The 22,648-nt window shown below is 37.9% G+C and overlaps 1 protein-coding gene across 14 annotated transcripts in view; it reads left to right on the forward strand.

Moving 5' to 3' along the window:
• Nucleotides 1–233: 233 nt before the first annotated feature.
• EZH1 (enhancer of zeste 1 polycomb repressive complex 2 subunit) overlaps nucleotides 234–22,648 on the forward strand; it is a 56,123-nt gene continuing 33,708 nt past the window's right edge. For 2 of the 14 annotated variants that reach the window (XR_008916358.1, XM_007482161.3), the window contains exons 1-10: nucleotides 509–594; nucleotides 9,399–9,450; nucleotides 10,009–10,129; nucleotides 10,325–10,453; nucleotides 11,611–11,730; nucleotides 13,068–13,215; nucleotides 14,521–14,700; nucleotides 15,685–15,832; nucleotides 16,953–17,116; nucleotides 17,553–17,644. Coding sequence is in view for 13 of the 14 variants with exons in the window: in XM_007482161.3 (XP_007482223.2) it covers nucleotides 591–594; nucleotides 9,399–9,450; nucleotides 10,009–10,129; nucleotides 10,325–10,453; nucleotides 11,611–11,730; nucleotides 13,068–13,215; nucleotides 14,521–14,700; nucleotides 15,685–15,832; nucleotides 16,953–17,116; nucleotides 17,553–17,644 (1,158 nt within the window). In the remaining variant the exon portion in view is untranslated. Of the gene's footprint in view, nucleotides 595–994; nucleotides 1,194–4,719; nucleotides 5,410–5,434; nucleotides 7,206–7,231; nucleotides 7,540–9,398; nucleotides 9,451–10,008; nucleotides 10,130–10,324; nucleotides 10,454–11,610; nucleotides 11,731–12,189; nucleotides 12,327–13,067; nucleotides 13,216–14,520; nucleotides 14,701–15,684; nucleotides 15,833–16,952; nucleotides 17,117–17,552; nucleotides 17,645–22,648 lie in introns of those variants that run through there. The other 12 variants (XM_056816702.1, XM_001362916.4, XM_007482162.3 and 9 more) reach the window with 12 other exon arrangements.

Consider the following 22,648-nt stretch of genomic DNA (forward strand, 5'->3'; position numbering starts at 1 on the left):
ACTCTGTCTCTCTTCCAGCCACACACAAGGATAGCCTTGACTTTATCACAGGCAGGATCCTCCCCACACTTGGGGCCCTCCACTCACATCCTTCCTGAAGCATTTATTAACCTCTTACTATGTGCAAATCATCCGGGATACAATTAGGGAAGTAACAAGCTAGTCCCGGTTCTCAGGGAGTTCGCAGTCTAATGACATATCACGTGTATTGGGTTACTGTAGGAATTTAGTGCCTCCTAGGCGCTGGGGGGGGGGGGAAGGGTGTCTCTAGTAAATTAACCGAAAGTCTTCCTCCCTCGGTGGATCTGCTTCACCCTATCCAGAATCCCTGAATTGGAAGGGGTCGGGAGTCTGGGGCGGTGTGGTGGTGTGTGGCGGTGTGGTGGTGGTGGAGCGCTATGCGTCCGAGCCTGGGCCCCGACGTTCGCAGGGCGCAAAGAAGTTCCAGCACTAAAAGAAGGCCTTCGAAGTCGACCCCGCATACGCAGGCGCAGAGCAAGCGCAGAAAAGAAGGCTGCGCGGTGGGCAGGGGCGGGGCGAGAAGTACGCATGCGTCCAGGGTGCTGGGTTCCTGAGACTAGGGATGGAAGATGAGTGAGTAAACAAGTCCGGGGGCTGGGCGAGCTGGGGTTTTGCGGAGAGGGGCGGGGGAGCCGGTCGAGGGGCCGGGGGTTGGGGGGTGGAGACGTGGGCTGAGGGCGACAGCCTGCCTGGCCTCGTTTGTGATGGGGAGGCCCCTGGTTCCGGGCTGTGAGGAAAGAGGATCGCGCGAGTGGGAAGGGGAAAACCCCTGGGGCGCGAGAGGAGGAGGGCCCGTGAGGGGCGTGGAGGAGGTGTCCGGCCTCGAGGAGAGGATCAACTAGTGGGGGCGGGGCGCGCGATGAAGTGGGAGAGAAGAGTTGTTTGGAGTAGGGGCAATGGGAGGGAGGTGCGGAGGAGAGTCCCCAGGGGGCGGGGGGAATGGGCGGGGCGCGCCAGGTGCTTGTAGGTGGCCCGCAGCCGGGGCGTCCCATAGAAAAGGAAGTGAGTTCTTTAAGGGACGCCCCGGATTGGGGGGAGGTAATTTAAGGGAAGATCCCTGTGGAGAGAATAAAAGGGTGAAAGTGGAATGTATGGGAAAATGAGATTCTTTTAGGGAATAAGGAAGTTTTCTCTGAGGAGGATTCCACTTTGCAGGTCGAAGGGCATAACAGGTAAAAGATGAGTGTATGCTAGGGAGGGGTATGTGTGTTTAGGCTTTGAATGAAAGAGGGCCTGAAATCGTTCAAAGATTTTTATGTGTGTGAGTTCCGGTCTCCACTTGAACATCACTGCTTTACTTCAGGTACTCGTCTCTTTTTTAAAAAAAACTCTTACCTTCCGTCTTAGAATCAATACTGTGTATTGGTTTCAAGACAGAAGAGCGGTAAGGACTAGCTAGGCAATGAGGATTAAGAAACTTGCCCGGGGTCACATAGCTAGTACGTGTCTTGAGGTCATATTTGAATCCAAGTCCTTCTGATTGCTTGCTGGCTCTCTAATGGCCTACCTACCTGCCCTCAAATGCAAACTCTTGTGTTTAATACCCTTCACAGTCTGGCTTCAGTCTACTTTACCAGCCACATTTCATGTACTCTACATTAAATTGGGAAATTAGTTCCTCGTTCCCAAACTCAGCATTTCATCTTCTACTATATATTCCTACAGACTATCCTCTACCATTCCTGGATTGTGATTGTTCCTGTACTATGACTCTCAAAAGCTTTTATCTTTTAGGTTTCATAGTCTATATGGAAGCTCTGGATAATATCCCCAAGTTGTATTCTTTCTCTTTAAATTATGTTGAGTATATACTCTATCCCCAGCAGAATGTTGACTGTTTAAAAGCAAAGTGTTTTTAAAAAATAATCAATAAGCACATCATATAAACTTAAAGGCCTAGATGATTGTCCTAAGTGCACCTGGTATCTTTGGGGATGCAAAGAAAGGTTAAAATAAGGTCCTTACCATCAAGGAATAACTATTGGGGACAGCTCAGTGGATAGAGCCAGGCTTGTAGATAAGAGGTCCTGTGTTCAAATCTGCTCTCAGACACTTCCTAGCTGTGTGACCCTGGGCAAGTCACTTAACCTACTTGCTTAACCTTTACCACTCTTCTGCCATGGAACCTATATTGGTATTGTTTCCAAGACAGAAGGTAAAGGTTTAAAAAAAGTAGTAAATATTGACACAAGATATATACATTGTATCTGCAAGGTGATTCCAAAGGAAAGGTACTAGTTAGTAACTGTGGGCAGTCAGAAAGGCTTCCCAAAGAAGATGGCATTTGAGCTGAGTCTTGAAGGAAGCCAGGAAATGAAGAGGGGTAGCATTTCAAACCTGGAGAACATCTTTCTCCTTTAGGGAGGAAGCACAGATTTGGAAGTGGCCTGTTATATTTGAGGAACAAGTAGGCCAATATAGCTGGCTTTTAGAAAGCGTGGAGAGGAGTGAGGTTAAAAGACTGGCAAGATAGGAAGAGATCAGATTGTGAAGGACTTTAAGTACCTAATTGAAAATTTTATATTTGTTCCTGGAGGTAATAGAAAACCACTGATTAGTTTATTAGGGGTGGGGGGTGGGGAGGGTGTTACATTGTCAAACTTGAACTTTAAGAAAATCATTTTGGCAGCTGACTGGAGAATGGATTGTAGTGGGGAGAAACTTGAGACAGCAAGACCCACTATAAAGTTGTTTTACTAGTGTAGGTGAGCCGCTTAGTAGAGCACTAGGTCAGCAGCGACTAATTATAATGGTATGTCTCCTTCCCTAGATTTTCTTTTAGGGAATCTGTCTCTGCAAAACTATGGAGAGATTATAGTGGTGAAGGCACTAGAGGGAGTCCTTATATGTGGGAGGACTCATTTGTATTTGGAGGGGAAACACTTACCATCTAGGAATGTGCTGTGTTCAGATATACAATCTTGTTATTGTCAAAGCCTGTGTTAAATGCCATTATGAATGTGGTGTAGTGGAGCCAGGTCTTTTGCTTTCCTCTTCTATTAAAATAAAGGAACCAAAAATAATTTTAGAGCCAAAAGGAAGAATGCTGAATCTAGCTAGTTCTTTCATGCTACAGATGAGGAAGTTGAGACTCAGAGGTGAAATGACCTGCCCAGTCACACAGTCCATTAGTGGCTGAACAAGATTTGGTAGCATAGTCGTCCTGGTTCTTGGCTTAGTGTACTGGGGTGATCACCATGATCCCTTTCCACCATTAAATTTTGTGAATTTTTGAATTGTAAGTTTTCCCTCTTTTGTGTGTGTGTGTGTAGGGAAGGTTGATTATTTTGTATTCTTGTACACCTGTTGTGTCATTTTAAGACAGAGAATCTGACCAAATAAACATTTATTAAATATCTATGTGCCAGGTATTGTGCTTAGCACAGGATAATACAATTAATAAAAAGAAAGACAGTTCATACCCACAATGAGCTTACAATCTAAAGAAAAACTATGATAACAATAATAGCTAGTATTTATATAGCACCTTAAGTTTTACACAGTGCTTTGCACATATCTGAGAGTGAAGGATGAGAAAATTATAGTCAGACCTATTTCCTTTGGTTTAACAGGATTATTGAGCTTAAATTTTGTGCTGTTTCCTAAGTAAATTTAGAAAAGCCAAAGCCAGAAAGTTGAATAAGTTAATATATTAATGAAAAGAATTTATTAGGCACTTAATTTGTGTGGAAAAACAAGGTAGTCCCTCTCCCCAAGAAGATTATGTTCTAATGATTGTGGATTATGGTTCTGGGAAGTCATAAAGATGATAAATAGAACAATAGAGCAGTCCATTGATCTTCCCTCTCCACTTCTTAGGTAAAGGGTGGGGGACAGTATGAAGTCTGCTAATAATGAAGATGAGGATCTAAGAAGTACAAAGAGGGTCTTGATTCTCCCAGGCATGGCCTCTGTGGTCTTGTTTGGAAGGTAGAGCAGCAACAACAACATTGGTATCAAGAAACATAGGAAAGAAGAGGGGCCATGGATTAACTACCCTAATGATTGGATTGTCTTTATATGGAAGTCTTCTCAGAAAAAATTACTTAGGACCTCAGAGGTTTCTTTAAAAAATATGTGAGTGTGTGACCCTGGGCAAGTCACTTGACCCCCATTGCCTAGCCCTTACCACTCTTCTGCCTTGGAGGGTTTAAAAAAAAATATGTGAGCATCCTACTTTTTCTCTATTATTAATAAGAACTTTAATGTCTTAGATTCAGAGTTCCCCTTAGAAGGTAGTTTAAGTTTAAAGAATTTATTGTGCTCTGGCACATCCATGGCTGCATGATAAGTTTACTAAAACTCTTTGTTCATTGGATAAGAGACTCAGTAAATATTAAACTTTGTACTGAGGATCATTTGGGACCTGTCAAGATGTTTTGAGTCTTGTTTCTGAACTTTTGTGTCCGATGTCAAACCTTTAAATTTAGTATCTTTATTTCAGGTGTAGGAATGTTTAGTGCACATGGCATATTATAATTTTCTTACAAAGCTCTTTCATGACCACAGTCTGTGAGATATATATATATATATAAATACATATATATATATCTATACTTGGCATATATGATATATGTTATATATACAGTGGTATCTTGACACACAAGTTCAATTCATTCCATGGCCAAGCTCAATTTGCTTGTGTGTCAAATCGAATTTCCCCATTTAAATTAATGGAAATGCAATTAATCTGGATTTTTTTGTTTTATATACTTTTAAATATGAAAATGTACTTTATAAATAACAAATATATTTATAGATAACAAAAAAGAATGTAAAGAAATAAACTTGCTTATGAAATGTTATTTACCTTCAAGGTCAGGCAAAAATGCTGGCAGAGAAGGTTTTCATTTTCTGTGCTATTGCTTAACATAACTTACTCTCTACACACCTAATGATACAATGCAAAATTAACAAAATTAATTTAAATGCAAAATTAACCTTATACATTACTTATGTAACATTATTGCTAAACTTAATGGCTATTTTTAAATTTTACTTAATTGCCATCATTTTCTTCATTGAATGTTGGCTGTTTTGCCACACTTTCCTCGATTTCATTTAGAGGCCATTTCAACAAAAACCTTTTCATCAAAGTTTGTTTCTTCCTCCCTTTCAGAACTTTTCAATAATGTGTGAAACAGTTGTCCTCAATACAGCTCCAAGGCAAGACTTGTTGCAAGTTTTTCTGGGTGTGTCTTTTCAATAAATTGTTTAATTTTATCTCATCCTCTTCAGACTTGTGACTGAAAGCAAAAAATCCGGATCCTGACTGCTTTTATCTCGAATTGCTCATAACTTAAAGTGGTACACGTGTATCAAGGTACCACTGTATATAACTTTCTGATTTCACAGATGAGGAAAATGAAGCACAGAGGATTGTAAGCAGTGAGTAGTAATGGCCTTGTTATTCTAAGCTTCATTTTAGTAAAGCTTTGTTTTGTGTTTAGAAGTTACAAGCTTAAGTTTTGAGATGCACTTTGTAGAATCCTTTTGTTAAATATGATTTCAAAAGAAGATGGTATATTATGAAAGAGTCATCAACTAACATTTTGGAGATTAATTTAAGAGATATATTAGACAGCCCCAGAGTTGGTTGGAACTGGAACACTGACTGGTGATTGCTACAAAAATAATTAAATTCTGTGTGATATTAGAGCTCTTTACAGGTACAAGTTGTCCCCTGTGGCTCATGTCTGGTTCAAGAAAGATCCATGACACAGAGCTCTGAAACTCTACCAAGAAAAGAAGAAAGAATGAGAGATGGAAATTTTTAAAAAGTCTCATAGTAAAAACTGCCCCCTGCCCACTTTAGCTTGATGATTAATAAAATTACTTAAAACAAGAAAAAAAGTAGCAACCCCATTAAGCTGTGCCTATAGCCAATAAGGTATTCCTACGAAGGGTATCTTTAAATGTTTGAAAAAACTACTCAGTTTTGAAACATATGTATTGATGTTCCAATGTCACAAATTGCAATATTTTATACTATTGCTTTCTAACTATGTGCCCCCAATTTCAAGAAATCTTTCTCTAATTCTAAGTGAGAGACTTTTTTTCAGATTTAGTCTTTGACTTGGAAGTCGTGAGTTTTTACAGGATGAGGAATGAAAGCTTTCTTTTCTTATAGAGAATTGCCCTGTACATAGGATACAGTCTTTGATTAGCACCATGAGGCTTCTCATTAGCAAATTTCTAATTTACATTTCACTGGCATTATAAAAATTAGAATCATCTTCAGATTTTTAACAGTAAAATTAAGTATTTCTTGGAAACCATGCTAGAATTGAGATTCCTTAATGACCACAATCACTGTATTTTAGAGATTATTTTTAATTTGAAAAGTGAGCATTTGCAGTATAGGAATAAAAGTTGTTTATAAAAACTTGTCAGACTAGCTAGCACTCAGCTAGAATGCCAGATTTTTTTTGCAAGTCTAAAGGACTAAAAATATATTCCAATTGAAATATGAATATTTCTATACCTATTTTGGGTTTTGATTTTTTGCCTTGACTTAATTTTGCCTTGACTTATTTGATGGCTTTTTGTTATGACTTTTTTCTTTTTTTCTTCTATTTTCATTATTAAGTCTGTTTCTTCCAAGCAGGATGGCTTTCCTTCTCAAAACATTGTGTGGAGCTGTATAACTGTCAGATCAATCTTTAGGGACATTGACAACCCCCAGTTAAAAATACAAATCAAATAAATACTGGTTCATAGACAAAAGATTCAAGAATACCTTGATTGTAAAGGGGGAAATATGGCTAAATTTATATTGTGGTTGGTTAAAGCTCATTGACACATTTGTATATTGTCTGATCTAATAAATGGTTTATTAAAAATAAAACTGATAACAATTATTTATATACATTGCATTGTGTTTATTATATCTTGTTTATCTCCCTAACTATGGGAAGCCATATTTCTTTTATAACATCATTTTTAGCTCCTTTTTTTCCCCAGCAAAAAATACTGATACTGCCCTTGCTGGTTTTCTATGGCACCATCTGTAACATTCATCTCTTCAAAATAACTCCCCTTTTCAGCACCAATGATGCTAGGCACATTTTCCCCCCATATGAGTTGATCTCTGATTCTAAATGGCTCATGCATCCCAAAAAGAAAAGGAGAAATGAATTCCAAAAGGAGCAGCAGAGGAATAGAAATTTGAAATCAGTGTGTTGGTATGTAGTGCTGCATTCTGATGATATTAAAACTTTGTAATGCGGTTTAGATGGAAATTTCCTTTGCTTTTAGAGAGAAACTTTTCTGTTCTGGTTCAGAACCAAGAATTATAGGATTTTGAATGGGCCTAAAAATCATTACATCCAACCCCCATCATTTTATTGGTAAAGCCCAGAGAGGTTGAGTGACTTGTCCAAGATCACATAGCTAGTAAGTAGCAGAGTTAGAATTTGAATCCAGATTCTAACGTTTGCATCATAAAGAGCCATCTGTCAGTCTGCTTGCCTTGGTAGAAAGTACATGAGAACTTATCCTAAGAACCAGAAGTTAACTGTAAGTGACACATATTTTCATACTTCAGTAATTATATAACTTGGGGGGGGGATCTTTCTTCTCTCACCTTATTTGGACTCTGTATTTTGAGAAGGATTTGAAAAGGGAGGTTATATAATTCAGAAATTAGATCTTGTTATTTTATTTTACTTTTTTTAGAAATTAATTTGAGCTCATGATAGATTTTAAATGGTGCCTTTTCTTTTGAGTGACCAGATCTAGTGGGCTTTGCTAGTTTGTTTCACCTAATTTAATGAAAGATGAATATTAAGCTTTTGATTTTTACCTAAACATTTGTCAACTAAGAGAAAGGAAGAGCTTTGGATATGCATGCTGCTTTCATTTTTATAAATAGTTTTTTTTTTAAATACAGCTTTATAAGTATTTCCCAAATACTACAATTTAGCTGGTCTATTCACTACAGACAGCTGGCTTTGTGAATGGCTTTTTTCATACTTTTATTAACTTAACTTTTATTTTTACAATGTAAAGACTGCAGCAATTTAATGCACTATTTTTTTTCACTTTTTTAATAACTTCATAGAGCACTCTGTACACTGTAATAATTAAATTGCTCCTTTTTTAACCTTAAAAAAAATAACTGGTGCCTTTTAAAAAAAATTGCTTTCTTTCTATTAAAACTTTATGATTCACCAGATTTGCCATAATATTAGACTCATCAATTTAGTTATATTTCTTTTGAAATACAAATACAAAAATAAACTTGTGTCTTTAAAGCACTGAATAGGATATATGGGCTTTAAATACTACTGTTTTATTGGGTATTAGTTTTTCCACATGGGAGGACATACCAATACTTAAAAACTTTATTGGAAATGGAAATTAAATCCTAAAATGTATAAAAAGTTATAAGAAAACAAAAAATTAGGCCTAAAAATTTGATATCCTTTGAAGTTTGTTATGTTTTGAAATTTACACTTGACAGAAATATCCTTACCAAAAAAAGAAGAAAAAGAAAGAAATGCCCTTATTTTTGTGTTTCCATTCAGCCTCAGTCTCCTGATGTAGTAAGAATCTTAATGGTTCTCCCAAGTCTGACAGCCTTTTTCATAGCTGATGCTATAATGTTTTCAGGAATTTAAAAGCATGAAATGAACTGAGTTGAGAAAGCTAGTTAGCCACCATTATTCTCTAGGTTCTAGTAAGGTCATGAGGTTGTGATAATTGTTCATATTTGCTTATGTTCTAAAGTGATGGTGGGTCATGCTAACTGGACCTGAATTAGAGAAATATGATGGGTTGGGAGTTGCAGCAGCTTAGTCACATATGGCTGGAATAATGTCTTTTGTTATAGAGTATGTATTTGTGAGTTCTCTAGAGAATATTTGAGATCTTGACTCATGCAAAAAAAAAATACTGGTAAAAGTCTTTAAATCTGGTAAATACTGGATTAGCCTCCTTCTGAGTATCTGATGGGATTCCATTTTTTCAAGAGTTTAATTTTCTTTCTGAAAAAATAAAAACCTTTACCATCTGTCTTAGAATCAATAAGAATCAGTTCCAAGGTAGAAAAGAAGTAATTTTTAGGCAATTGGGGTTAAGTTACTTGCCCAGGGTCACATAGATAGGAAATGTTTGAGGTCAGATTGAATTCAATCCTGGTAATCTATCTACTGTGCTATCTAGTGGCCCCTGAATTTAAGTGACCCCATAAAAGTTCCCAGTTTTCCTTGCAGTTCCACTGTGAAAGACATAGAAAGTATTGAAGTTTGTAATAGATACCTCTAGACTGCTACCTCCAACAGACTTATGCAGCCTCACACTCAATTCTTCTGCCTGCTTCCTGATAGAACTTCCAAAGTAACCTTAAAGATGATCCAAGCTCCCTTGTTTTGTAGGTAAGAAAACTGAGGACCAAAGAGGGAAAGTGGCTTGCCCAAAGTTGAACAGGTAAATCAATAACTTCTGAGCTGGTAACCAAATCCTAGTCTTTTGGTTTCAAATCCATTACCCTTTCTAATAATATAATTGAGAACTAAGATCATACATTTTAATAACCTATCTTTATTAGTTGGACACCTATGGGTTTAATCTCAATGTATTATTCAAGAGTGTTAGCCTGAACAACTTCATATTCTTTTGATAGCATACTTTGATATTTAATCCGGTTTACTAAAGAATTTTGTTATTCAGGAGTGTGGACCCTCAAACTTAAAAATAATTTGGGTGCTTACTGTGAGGGAAAATCTTGAGAAGTAAATGGAAAGAAACCCCTTAAAAATTTGAACTCAACCCACTTATGGCATCAATTTTAAAGAACAGCTATTTGAATGGAAACTGTTTTAATTGGACCCAAGGGATTAAGTGTCTGCAATTAGTATTTTTTTCTGGATAGATTTAATTAGGAATGAAAACATGACTGACCACATCTGTTTAGCTTTAGGGAGTATTCTGTTTTCTAGGCAATGAAAATGTTCATTCCCTGATGCTTGTCTCTTTTCATTATAGCAAAATGGATATCCCAAATTCTCCCACCTCCAAATGTATCACTTACTGGAAGAGAAAAGTTAAGTCTGAGTATATGCGACTTCGACAGCTCAAACGGTTTCAGGCAAATATGGGTGCAAAGGTAAGGGAAGAAAGTACTTATAAAAAGACCTTTTTTAAAAGTTAATTTTGAAGTTATATTTGGATGACTACTAAGGTTTTATTTTTTAATTTTGAGTTACTGAGCTAATGTGGGGTAATTGAAGGGTGTTTTTTTTTTTTTAAATACTCTTATTTTGAAATCTAAAGTAATAAGCCCTTCCCTTGGCTTCACTAGGCCCTGTTTGTGGCCAATTTTGCAAAAGTTCAAGAAAAAACTCAGATCCTCAATGAAGACTGGAAGAGGCTCCGAATCCAGCCTGTTCAATTGATGAAGCCTGTGAGTGGGCATCCTTTCCTCAAAAAGGTACTTTTGGTGCCCAAAATTGATTCAGCTTAATGGGTTTCTTAGAGGGAAACATTTCTTTTCTCCATAGAATGGTGGCTCAGCCCTCCTTCCTACTCCTCAGCTATCCTAGAGGGACCATAGAATAGAAAGAATACTTTTGGATGATCAGATATTCATTGACTTCCAGATAAACTGCTTACAACCTTTGTGATCCCAGATAAATCAGTTCTCTCTCTGGGCCTCTGTTTTCTCAAATATAAAATGAGAAAGTTTGGAAACCTGAGATCTCTTACAAAGTTAGTTCCCATGAACCTATGTCCTACTATGTATGTATAATTTATGGGGAATCAGTGAATAAGAAATACTTTATGATAGCTATTTTATTCAGGTCTTCATCTGTGCATTTTTCTGAAACTAGGTTTTAACAAGTTAACTTCCTCTTACCACTTAGGGCACTTTTTCTTGTCAGTTGAAGTATGCTTAGGAAATACCAACTAATTTTTATTATATTAACCTGAACAAAATATAACTAGAATGGCAAGTCTGTTTCTGGAATGAAGGAGGGAATGATTATTTTTTCAAGACAAATAGAAATTGATTTTTGATAATCCAGTCTAGTTCTGAACTCTTCATTTCCATTAGTATGGATAGCAGAGTTTATCATATAAAAAGAGGAAATTTTTGAAAGTATTTTAATTTTTAAATGTCATTTGACCAGAAACAGATGGGACCATGGTTTTGCCTCTTTTTATCTGTATAGAGGATGCCAACCTTGCTTTTTAGTATTCAAAGAAAACATTTCAGAGTTGATATCCTAGCACATTCAGGGATCTACCTTTATAATCCTTTGTTTTGCTGGTGTGCATACTGCATTCTAGACTGTATCTCCTGAAGTCCAGGACATCCAGTTTAGGTTAACTAAGATATTGATATAAAACCTTTACCCTCACTTTTGCTTACTTAAGTACCTGAGGAAGAAACTGTTCATTGATACATTGATACTTAAATCACACATTAGGAACAGTTTGTTGCAAGAGCTGTTATAGATACATGTAATAAAGTTAGAAGACCAGAAAGATATGAAAGACGTATTTAGAATATGAAAGGAAACGTAGGGTCCACTGAAGACTGTATGCATCACCTCCTAACTGTATATTTGCTTACTTGTATTACAGTGTACTGTAGAAAGCAATTTTCCAGGATTTGACAGCCAGGATATGTTAATGAGATCTCTGAATACAGTTGCATTGGTACCCATCATGTATTCCTGGTCTCCTCTCCAGCAAAATTTCATGGTATGTAGTAGAAGCATCATGACATGTGCTTAAACTATGAATAATTGGTGCTTATGTGGCAAAACTCCTCTGAAGGTGACATTTTCCCTAATATTTAACACACCAAAGATGAACAAGACAATATTGTTATTAACCTCCTACAAAAGAGAAACTGAAAAAATTTTTAAACTTGTTTTCTTCTGAACTGTCAGAACTATGCTTCATAATTGCTTTCTAACTAGCTTTCTGGGAGGAATGATACTGAGCAATAAATTTCTTTATGGCATTATATGGCATAGGTAGAAAGTTGGGTATAGGTTAATTTTTCCAACAAATCAGATTCCCTGAGGGATAAATAATAACTTCTGCTAGTGGAACAGTCCTTTCTGAGTTGCCTAAAGGCAGAAGGGTATGGAAGCAAGAACGATTACTGCTACACATAAATCTATAATCTTTTCATCTGTATCTTTTTGCTTCCAGCTCTATTCATATACTTTGTAAAAACTGATCTTGGCTCATCTTTAGTTGCTGGAATTGCTTATCTGTTTGGTGATAGATTGAATCATATCCTACTCTAGTTGGAAGTCTACTCTGAGAGAAGAAATCACAACCTAAAAGTATGCTTTTCAATACTTGGGAAATGGTTTAAGAATAATTAGTCATTCCTAAGCCCCAGTAGCTTTTCTCTGTTGTTTATAACCAGAAAACACCTGCAGTTCTCTGATGCACACAGTGCTTCTCAGGTTATAGTGATTAATAGGAGTACTAATAAGTATTTTATTGTAGGTCAGGTTAGCCTTCCTCCATTTTATAGACAGTCCAGAAGTTGTATGTTTGCCCAGCTTTTGCCACTTGGATGCCCATTTCATTTCTGATCTTTGGGGCTTCTCTTTTTCATTTGTCTCCCTCTATTTTTTGAAAAGTCTCTATGTAAGCCAATTGTACTGCCCTGTGGGTGAATCTGCATTGCCTCTCTGCCACACAGATGTGTGAGGATGAAGCAAGATTTTGGGGGTGTTGATGCTTTGAAAAATAAGTGTCTACATAAAGACACTTGGGTAGTGGTAGTATTACTAATAATACTAATACTGATTCTAAGCTTACTATTGAGTACCCCTCACTTTAAAAGTGAATAGGCTTTTTTGGAAGTAGCATTCCAGTGGCCATTCTTCTATACACAGAATGCCCTGAGTGACCAAAAGTATCTTGAAGTGCTCTGTTCCTTCCCTTTCTTCCTCTCCCTTCCTACACCCTTCCCCTCCATTGGAGAGGATCGGTGGATTCCCATATAGGAAGAAGTAGCTACAGGGACAGAAATGCCTTCTTAGTAGAATAAGCCTGGTCTGGTTTGTTTGCAGGTGGAAGATGAGACTGTTTTGTGCAATATTCCCTACATGGGAGATGAGGTTAAAGAAGAAGATGAAACTTTCATTGAAGAACTGATCAATAACTATGATGGGAAAGTCCATGGGGAAGAAGGTAGACACATAGGGCTCTCTGGGGCAGGTACCTAGTTTGGGGGTACATACCATCTTTGTCTCATAACCTTTTTTTTTAATAGATAAGACAATCACTTTGTGGCATCTGGGGGGGGGGGCATTATATGCCCAGGAGACAAAACTCGAAATGAAATGAATTTTTAAAAATTAAGTATTTATTATGTGCTAACTTCTGGGACTACAAATAGAAAAAACAAGATAATCCCTACTGTCAAGGAACTCATACTCTAAATGGGTTAGATAGCCATGTAAAAAAAAATTGACTGCAGGCCAGATGGAGAGGCCTAGAAGCCCTGAGAGTACAGTGATGGTGTAAGTGGTGAGGGCCAAAAGTATGTTATATGCAAGGTATTTTCCAAATGAAATTTAAGAAGCACCAGAGAACACTGTTATACTTAATGGGTGGTTGGGGAAACGAAAAACAATTTAGCACAAAAATATCAAGAGATTTCTGTAGCTGAAAAAAACCCAAGGCCTTTTGGTCTGATTTTCTTCTTACCTGAGGAAGATAATGAGAATAACCTTCCTATCATGCTTCTTTGTTGTAGCCACCTCCTCAATGACCCATAGAACAAATATGTGTAAGGAACGGTGGTCTGAGCTTCTTAAAAACAAAGCATTTGGAGTTCTAGAAAAGGCCAGTCAAATTAGAAGGGTGATAGGAGCTGGGGAGAAGCTGAAGGTAGACTTCTGTTACCAGCTATCATTGTCCAGCACCAACTTTGTTTTTATAATTCAGTCCTGATTTATAGCTCCCCCTACTGTTAAAAGACTCACAAGCTGAAATTTATTTTCTTCCATTATGAGGAAATCCTATCCTCTAATACAGTACTATTACTAGTGATTGGTTTACTAGTTACTACATCATTTGTAGAACATTATCCAAGTGTGGCATAAGTTTTCTTCCAAACTCTTTTGCCTGAACCTTGTATGCCCAGGTATACACATTTATGAGACAACTAGCTGAAGTTAGAAATGTAATCCTTAGTGTAGTGTTAAATCAAGGTTATCCAACCCCATTAGGGTTCAGGTCTTAGTCTCAATGGTATCATATTCTAACCATCTGAGCTAACCACATCATATTTAGAAAAGAAACCCCAACTAATTAAAAGATTGCATTTCTCAGACAATTCCTATCAATTTAAATTTGTGTTACCTGGAATAAAGTGTTTAAGATGGTACTGAATGACAATGCTGATCTGCTTTGGACCTCTGGAACATCAGGGTCTCAGGAGGGTTGCTCCATTTAATAAAGCCTTCTTATGTGGCACATAATGCAAGAAAGAAACTCCCCTCACCACTCCTTTTTCAGAGATGATCCCAGGTTCTGTCCTGATCAGTGATGCTGTGTTCTTGGAGTTGGTTGATGCCCTGAATCAGTACTCGGATGAGGAAGAGGAGGGGCACAATAATGACTCTTCTGAAGGGAAACAGGAAGACAACAAGGAAGAGTTGCCAGTTCTTAGGAAAAGAAAACGACTCACCATTGAAGGTAAGTAAGGGTCCTGCATTCCACCAAGGAAACAATTAGGATATGGCAGATGGGAGAGCTGAGAAGGGCCATTGCTTATAAAGGGCCAATAGGTTTCCTCATCAGGCTCACTTTAAAGAAGTTCAGCATTCCTGGAAGCATAAAATAATATGTCCTATCCTTCCAGAGAATAAAAGAGGCAAAATTTAGAGGAAAATACTTGGCATTTTTTTAAAAGGATACAGTAAAAGTCTATTGTAAAGTACCTTGAAATATTAGGTGGCACAATGACTGGACCTGGAGTCAGGAAGATGTAAGTATAAATCTGATCTCACACCTCACACCATGGGCAATTCACAACCTCTTACTGCTTCAGTTTCTTCATCTCTACAATAGGGATAATAATTAAACCTACCTTCCCAGGATTGTTGTGAGGATCAAATGAGATAATAATTGTGACATATAAACCTTAAAATGCCATATAAATGCTAGCTATTATTAGGTGTCATCTTAGGATCATATTATTTTGAGGTAGAAAATATTTTAGAAATCCATTGAATACAGCCCCTTCATTAACAGATGAGGGAACTGAAGTCCAGAGAGAGTGAGTGACTTGCTCAAGCTCACACATCCAGTAAGTTAAGAGAGCCAAGATTCTAATGTAGGTCCTTTGATTCCACATACATTGCCCTTTCCAATATGCTATGTTGTTTCTCCCTGCCACTCCCTAATTTCAACCTTTTAACTGACTTCAACTTGTATTCCTTTTTCCCTAAAATCTTCTGCAGACTTAACTTGGATTATATTATCTATAAATTCATTGCTACCCAGAGGTGTTGCTTCTATGGGGACTATTCTTGTTGGCACTATAGTCTAATATTTGAAAAGTTCAGATAAAAGTGACTTCCTTCCACATGTTTTAAAGAAACCAGTAATCAGATTTACTTTAGTAGTTCTAATCAAAAGCATCTGTGAAAGGGACAAGGGCTTTTTTTTTTCCCCCAGGTTCTGATAATAGCCCCCAGAAGCTTTCTGTCATTTTTGGTTCAGGCAACAAAAAGAGTTCCAAGAAACAATTTCCAAATGACATGATCTTCAGTGCCATTTCTTCCATGTTCCCTGAGAATGGTGTTCCAGATGACATGAAAGAGAGGTAAGATAATCTGGCTAATGCCTCTTTGGGAATGTTTGAATGAACAGTAGTTCCACAATTCATCATGTTTATTATGTACCTACCGTGTGCAAGATGGATGTACAAAGAGAAGATGAGATATAGCCTTTCCCTCAGTGAGATTATGATCTTGTAGGGAACATGAGACATTAAAACAAATAACTAATATAATTTAGGATATGATCAACATTAAAAATCAGGCCAAAGTGCCCTGAAAGTTATTTTTAGCAGTTTCTGGCTAACTGTTGACAAATCAACAAACCTTGTTTACATGGCTGAGATAGATAGTTTTCTTTCACTTTTGATTACCTCTTCAATACTTCTTAAAACAGATTTTTGGAATTTGCTGCCTTTTATTTTTACATCATATTCATTTCTAAGTGTACCCTTCTCCATCCACTGAGCCATCCTTCATCGCAAAGATTTTTAAAAAAGAAAAATGTAATTCTTCAAAATCAATCAACACATGGATTGCATTGGACAGATATACAGAATGCAGTATTCCATAGCCATAGTCTCCTACTGCTGATTTGAAGGGAGGGAGCTAATTTCCCTATAATAGACTTATAAGACTCATCATATAGGAAGGATCATTTTCTGTAGGCCTTTGAAAAGATCTAGACAGTGAGCTCTTTATTGAGGCTTTGCTCTAGTAGCAGATCTAGCACATTTTGCCCTATTCCCAGACAGTTCTATGTGTACTGCAACTACAAACAGTTTGTACCCATTTAGATATCTTACTGTTTTGTCAACAGGCCTCATGTAATGCACCCTGCCTGAGACACTCATCCCTGAGTCTTCCCTCAGCAGAGCCCTTATGCCTCTCTCCAGGAGACTGACCCTTAGAAAGAACTTTGGAGGTAGCTAGGTAGCTCAGTGGATTGAGAGCCAGGCCTAGAAATGAGAGGTTCTGGGTTCAGATGTGACCTCAGACACTTCCTAGCTGTGTGGCCCTGGGCAAGTCACTTAACCCCCATTGCCTAGTCCTTACTGCTCTGCCTCGGAGCCAATATACAGTATTGATTCTAAGACAGAAGGTAGGGGTTTTTAAGGAGAAAAAAGAAAGGAAGAAAAAGAACTTCTACTCCCTTTTCTCACATAGGTATCGCGAACTCACAGAGGTGTCGGACCCCAATGTTTTGCCTCCCCAGTGCACCCCAAACATCGATGGCCCTTGTGCCAAGTCTGTGCAGCGAGAACAGTCACTGCATTCCTTCCACACACTCTTCTGCCGACGTTGCTTCAAATATGACTGCTTCCTTCACCGTGAGTGAGGGTGCTTTCTCTGACCTAGCTCCCACTCTTCTACTTATCCTTTCCACTCCATTCAGGATATACTTATTAAGCATCTACTGTATATATGGGGTTCTGTACTAGGGACTGGGCTTCCATTTGGAGTTTTCAGCTTCTCCCTTGAACTTGGGTAGACAGAGGGCCAGTTCTGTTTCCATCTTTTTGGCAGTGGCTCTGATTTTTAGTCTGCAGTGATTTTCATTTGAAGAAGATAATCATAACTAGCATCCCTTGCTAGAGTGGGAATGATGGCACTCTGTGTCAGAGATTGTGAATTCAATTTACCTTGGTGATGATTATTTGATTCAGCCAAATTCATATCCTTATTAACTGCATAATCTCATTTGGTTTGTTATTTTTCCATTGTCTGGATAGAGCAGGAGAAACAGGACAGTTTTGTGTTTTCCAGCTTTTCATGCCACACCTAATGTATACAAACGGAAGAACAAAGAAATCAAGATTGAACCAGACCCATGTGGATTGGACTGCTTTCTGTGGCTGGTATGTAATTTTCAGGCTGTCCTTGCCTCATCATTACTTTCTCTTAAGTTGATCAGAGTCCTCATGCTCTTCATATAGCTCTTCCTGCCCCTGGGATAGTGAACAGGGATAAGTTCCATTTGTGGGGGGAAGTATGGGAATTGTATCTGAGGGACAATCTCACCATCAGGATATTACTTCTGGTGAGTTACAGACTTCAGTGATATTTATTAGCATTTTAAAGAAAAAAGTGACCTCATGCATAGTCTTCTAGGACTTCTATACATTATTGTATCTGTGATCTCATTATTGTGGAGCATACAGATTACATTGCATGCATTGCATGCATGCAGATCCATGCATTGTCATTTGGTGTAATTTAGATTTGTTGCACCCAGTAAATCCTCCAAAGGGGATCTGACCCATCCTCTTGATCCTTTCTGGGTCTCTTAACATAACTTGAATACTAATAGAGTACATGAGTGATCTGGAGGTGTTTCCTCACTCTAAAATTATGACTGGCATACCTCCCTCCTTTTCCATAGAAACAAGGACTTTAATGACATCCATGACAGTTTGTTCTGTGTAATTCTTTGTTAGTAATGTACTACCATGCTCACCATAAACTTCTCCATTGCCCTTTTAGTGAATATCAGCCTTAATTCTTCAGAGACTATAGTGTTTTATGACTTGCATCCATAGAGCAGTGCAAATCAAACCTGGATCCTATCTTCAAAGAGTTTCCTACAACCAAATGGGTAGAACCAGTGTGGATAGATAAAATAGGTAGTCACCTCTGTAGAGTGAAGTTTGAAGGTCTTTTCAGACTAAAATATTTGCTGACCAGCTGCCAAAGTACTGGAAATTCCAATATTAAAACCAGTGTCATTCTTTTGGATTAAGCATTGCTTTTTTTAACATTATTTTATTTGGTCATTTCCAAACATTATTCATTGGAAACAAAGATCATTTTCTCCCCCCCCCCCCCCCCCCCCCCCCGGTCACCACCACCTCTCCCATAGCTGATGCATATTCCACTGGGTATCACATGTGTTCTTGATTCAAACCCATTCCCGTGGTGTTGTTATTTGCATTAGAGTGTTCATTTAGAGTCTCTCCTCAGTCATATCCCCTCAACCCCTGTAATCAAGCAGTTGCTTTTCATCAGTGTTTTTATTCTCACAGTTTATCCTCTGCTTGTGGATAGTGTTTTTTAGATCCCTGCAGATTGTTCAGGGACACTGCATTGCCACTAATGGAGAAGTCCATTACCTTTGATTGTACCACAGTGTATCAGTCTCTGTGTACAATGTTTTCCTGGTTCTGCTCCTTTCACTCTGCATCACTTCCTGGAGGTTGTTCCAGACTCTATGGAATTCCTCCACTTTATTATTCCTTTGAGCACAATAGTATTCCATCACCAACATATACCACAATTTGTTCAGCCATTCCCCAACTGAAGGGCATCCCCTCATTTTCCAATTTTTGGCCACCACAAAGAGTGCAGCTATGAATATTCTTGTACAAGTCTTTTTCCTTATTATCTCTTTGGGGTACAAACCCAGCAGTGATATGGCTGGATCAAAGGGCAGACAGTCTTTTATTGCCCTTTGGGCATAGTTTCAAATTGCCCTCCTAAGCATTGCTTTTTACTCTTAAAATGTATCTCTCTGGAACATCTGAGTAGCACAATGGATAGGCCTAGAGTTGGAAGGACCTGGGTTCAAATCTGACCTCAGATACTTTGTAGCTGCATGATCCTGGGCAAGTCACTTAAGTCCAGTTGCCTAGCCCTTGCCACTCTTCTTTCTTAAAATTGATACTAAGGAGGGCAGCTAGGTGACTCAGTGGATAGAGAGGAATGCCAAGAGATAGGAGGTTCTGGGGTCAAATCTGGCTGCAGATATGTTTTGTGTAACCCTGGACAAGTCACTTAATTCCCATTGCCTATCTCTTACTGCTCTTCTGCCTTTGAACTAATACTCAGTATTGAGTATTAGTTTAAGACAGAAAGTAAGGGTTTAAAAAATAAGAATTTATACTGACAGAAAGTAAGAGTTTAAAATAAAACAAAATGTGACTCCCCCTGGTAAGAATAATACTTTAAGTCTATGATACCTTAGTGTGATAGAATTAAAGTAAAAGCCTTTCTGACAAAAGAGGAACTAGAAACATTAGAAGAATATGGTAAGGGGCAGCTAGGTGACTTAACATTTTGAGATTGGGAGGTCTAAGGTTCAAATCTGGCCTCAGATACTTCTTGGCTGGGTGACTCTGGACAAGTCCCTTGATCCCCATTGCTTAGTCTTTACTGCTCTTCTACTTTGGAACCAATAGTATCAATTCTAAAACAGAGGTAAGTGTTTAAAATAAAAACAACAACAACAAAAAGAAGACTATAATAAACCCTTAAAGGAAGAAGGAGAAAGCTTTCAGAAAGGGGAGATGAGGCATGCCAAAAACAAACTTTACCTTTGGATGCTTAGCCTTAGACTGGACCTAGAGGTAGAAGAGATATAGAGAAGTAAGATAAGTCACAGGATGAGACTTTTTAATTCAGATCAGTGAAATCTGTGTACAGGGACCAGTTAGATAACATGGTATATTTGTTCTTTTCCCAGAGAGATCATATTGGGTAGAATGGCAAGGATCTGAAATGATTAGGCATCTTGGGAATGGATCTGCTTTGTGTAATGATGATGGGGGAAAAAAGGATAGCCTAGAGTGTGCACATGCGTGAAGAATGATTATAAAATAGTAATACAACTGATTTTTTTACCCAGTGTGCTATGTCTAAACCAGATCTGTTCATTTCAAAGTAATCACCTTAAGAGGCTATGTATGAAATAGTATTCCAACAATGCTGCTATTTCTCATATCTGAGAAATTCTCTCTTTGGGGTTGCTCTAGAACATGCAACACAGGATATTTATTTGAATATCTTCATTGGTGACATATTTTCATCCTTTAAGGAAGATCTAAAGATCCAGTGGAGAAGTCCCAATATGTTTGATAGATTCTCTATGAAGGAATTATAATAGAACATGGACAGAAATTATATAGGATGGGAAGGTATGGAGGGATTACAATCTGTAGCGAGTACTCATAATAATTAGCTCCTTTGAAACTAAATAGAGGACCTAGATTCAAATCTGACTTCAGACAGTTCTTAGCTGTGTGACCCTGGACAAATTCCCATTGCCTAGCCTCTGCCACTCTTCTTACCTTGGAATTGATCATTTCCAAATCAGAAGGTAAGGATTTAAAAAAAAAAAAGAAAGTAAATGTAAATATAAATTTGGGGCATAACTGAAAAAACACTTTTGGTACCTAAATCTAGTTAAATAAGATGAATAATCAAGCTGGGTAAAAGGTGGTTAGAATCAAGGTAAAACTATAAAATAATAATAGGAATAATGAGTGACTGACTGGACCTATGATTTCATTGGTATATTTCCTCTTCCAATGTAGGTATGTACCCTCCCTGCAATTTGTCTTAGAAAATGTCCCAGAGTTCTACAAGGTGGTTACTTATTTTAGGTTACACAACCAGTGTATGTTGGGAAAAGACTAGGACCCAGGTCTTCCTGGCCTTCACAACAGCTTTCTGCCTGACATAAGAATTTGCCTGGGGGGCAGCTGGGTTGCTCAGTGGGATTGAGAGTCAGCCTAGAGACAGGACATCCTAGGTTCAAATCTGGCCTCAGACACTTTCCAGTTGTGTTACCCTGAGCAAGTCACTTAACCCCCATTACCTAGCCCTTACCACTCTTCTGTCTTGCAACCAATTCACAGTATTGATTTTAAGACAGAAGGTAAGGGTTTAAAAAAAAAAGAATTTGCCTTTCAAATTAATAATAATGATTTTCTTTCTTTTTTTTAAAAAACATTATTTTATTTGGTCATTTCCAAACATTATTCATTGGAAACAAAAATCATTTTCTTTTCCTACCCCCCCCCCCCACCTCTCTCATAGCCAGCGCATGATTCCACTGGGTATCACGTGTTCTTGACTCGAATCCATTTCCGTGTTGTTGGTATTTGCTCTAGAGTGTTCATTTAGAGTCTCTCCTCAGTCTTATTCCCTCCACCCCTGTATTCAAGCAGTTGCTTTTCATTGGTGTTTTTACTCCCACAGTTTATCCTATGCTTGTGGATAGTGTTTTTTAGGTCCCTGCAGATTGTTCAGGGACATTGCATTGTCCCTAATGGAGAAGTCCATTACATTCGATTGTACCACAATGTATCAGTCTCTGTGTACAATGATTTCCTGGTTCTGCTCCTTTCGCTCTGCATCACTTCCTGGAGATTGCTCCAGTCCCCATGAAATTCCTCCACTTTATTATTCCTTTGAGCACAATAGTATCACCAACATATACCACAATTTGTTCAGCCATTCCCCAATTGAAGGGCATCCCCTCATTTTCCAATTTTTGGCCACCACAAAGAGTGTAGCTATGAATATTCTTGTAATAATAATGATTTTCTTATGGTACAAAAGAGAACAAAAGTGGGAATGGCAGCCAGAGTGGACTAAGTATATATAGAGTTTTACACTGAAAACACACAGTTGTGAAGGATCAGTGTACATGGAATGGAACATGTCAAAGGTATGGGGGAAATAAATTTAAACATTATTAATATAAAAAAATGTTAAGTATAGAAAACATAAGGATGTACTGTGCTATTTCTACAAAATCTTTGGGAGTTATCTATACAGGAATTGAAGTCATCCTTGAAGAAGGTATTTAATAGGGAAAAAGCAGGTTTACATAAGCAGTATTCTCAAAGCATTTGATCCAGTAGAGCAAAATGTTGCCTTAAAGGCTCTTTCCTATAGGCTTTCTCCTATCTATATTTCACAGTCATGAAGATTCCTTAAAAGGAGTAACAACAGAAATAACTACACTCTCTGATTATAAACTTTAGATAAGACATAAAACACAGAGAGAGAGATGTTTTTCCATAGGTATTTGCTTTCATGATGGAGGAGATTTAGCACAAAATTCAGGTTGAAGAGGGATT

This window comes from Monodelphis domestica, chromosome 2 (assembly GCF_027887165.1).
Source record: "Monodelphis domestica isolate mMonDom1 chromosome 2, mMonDom1.pri, whole genome shotgun sequence".
Lineage (NCBI taxonomy): Eukaryota > Metazoa > Chordata > Mammalia > Didelphimorphia > Didelphidae > Monodelphis > Monodelphis domestica.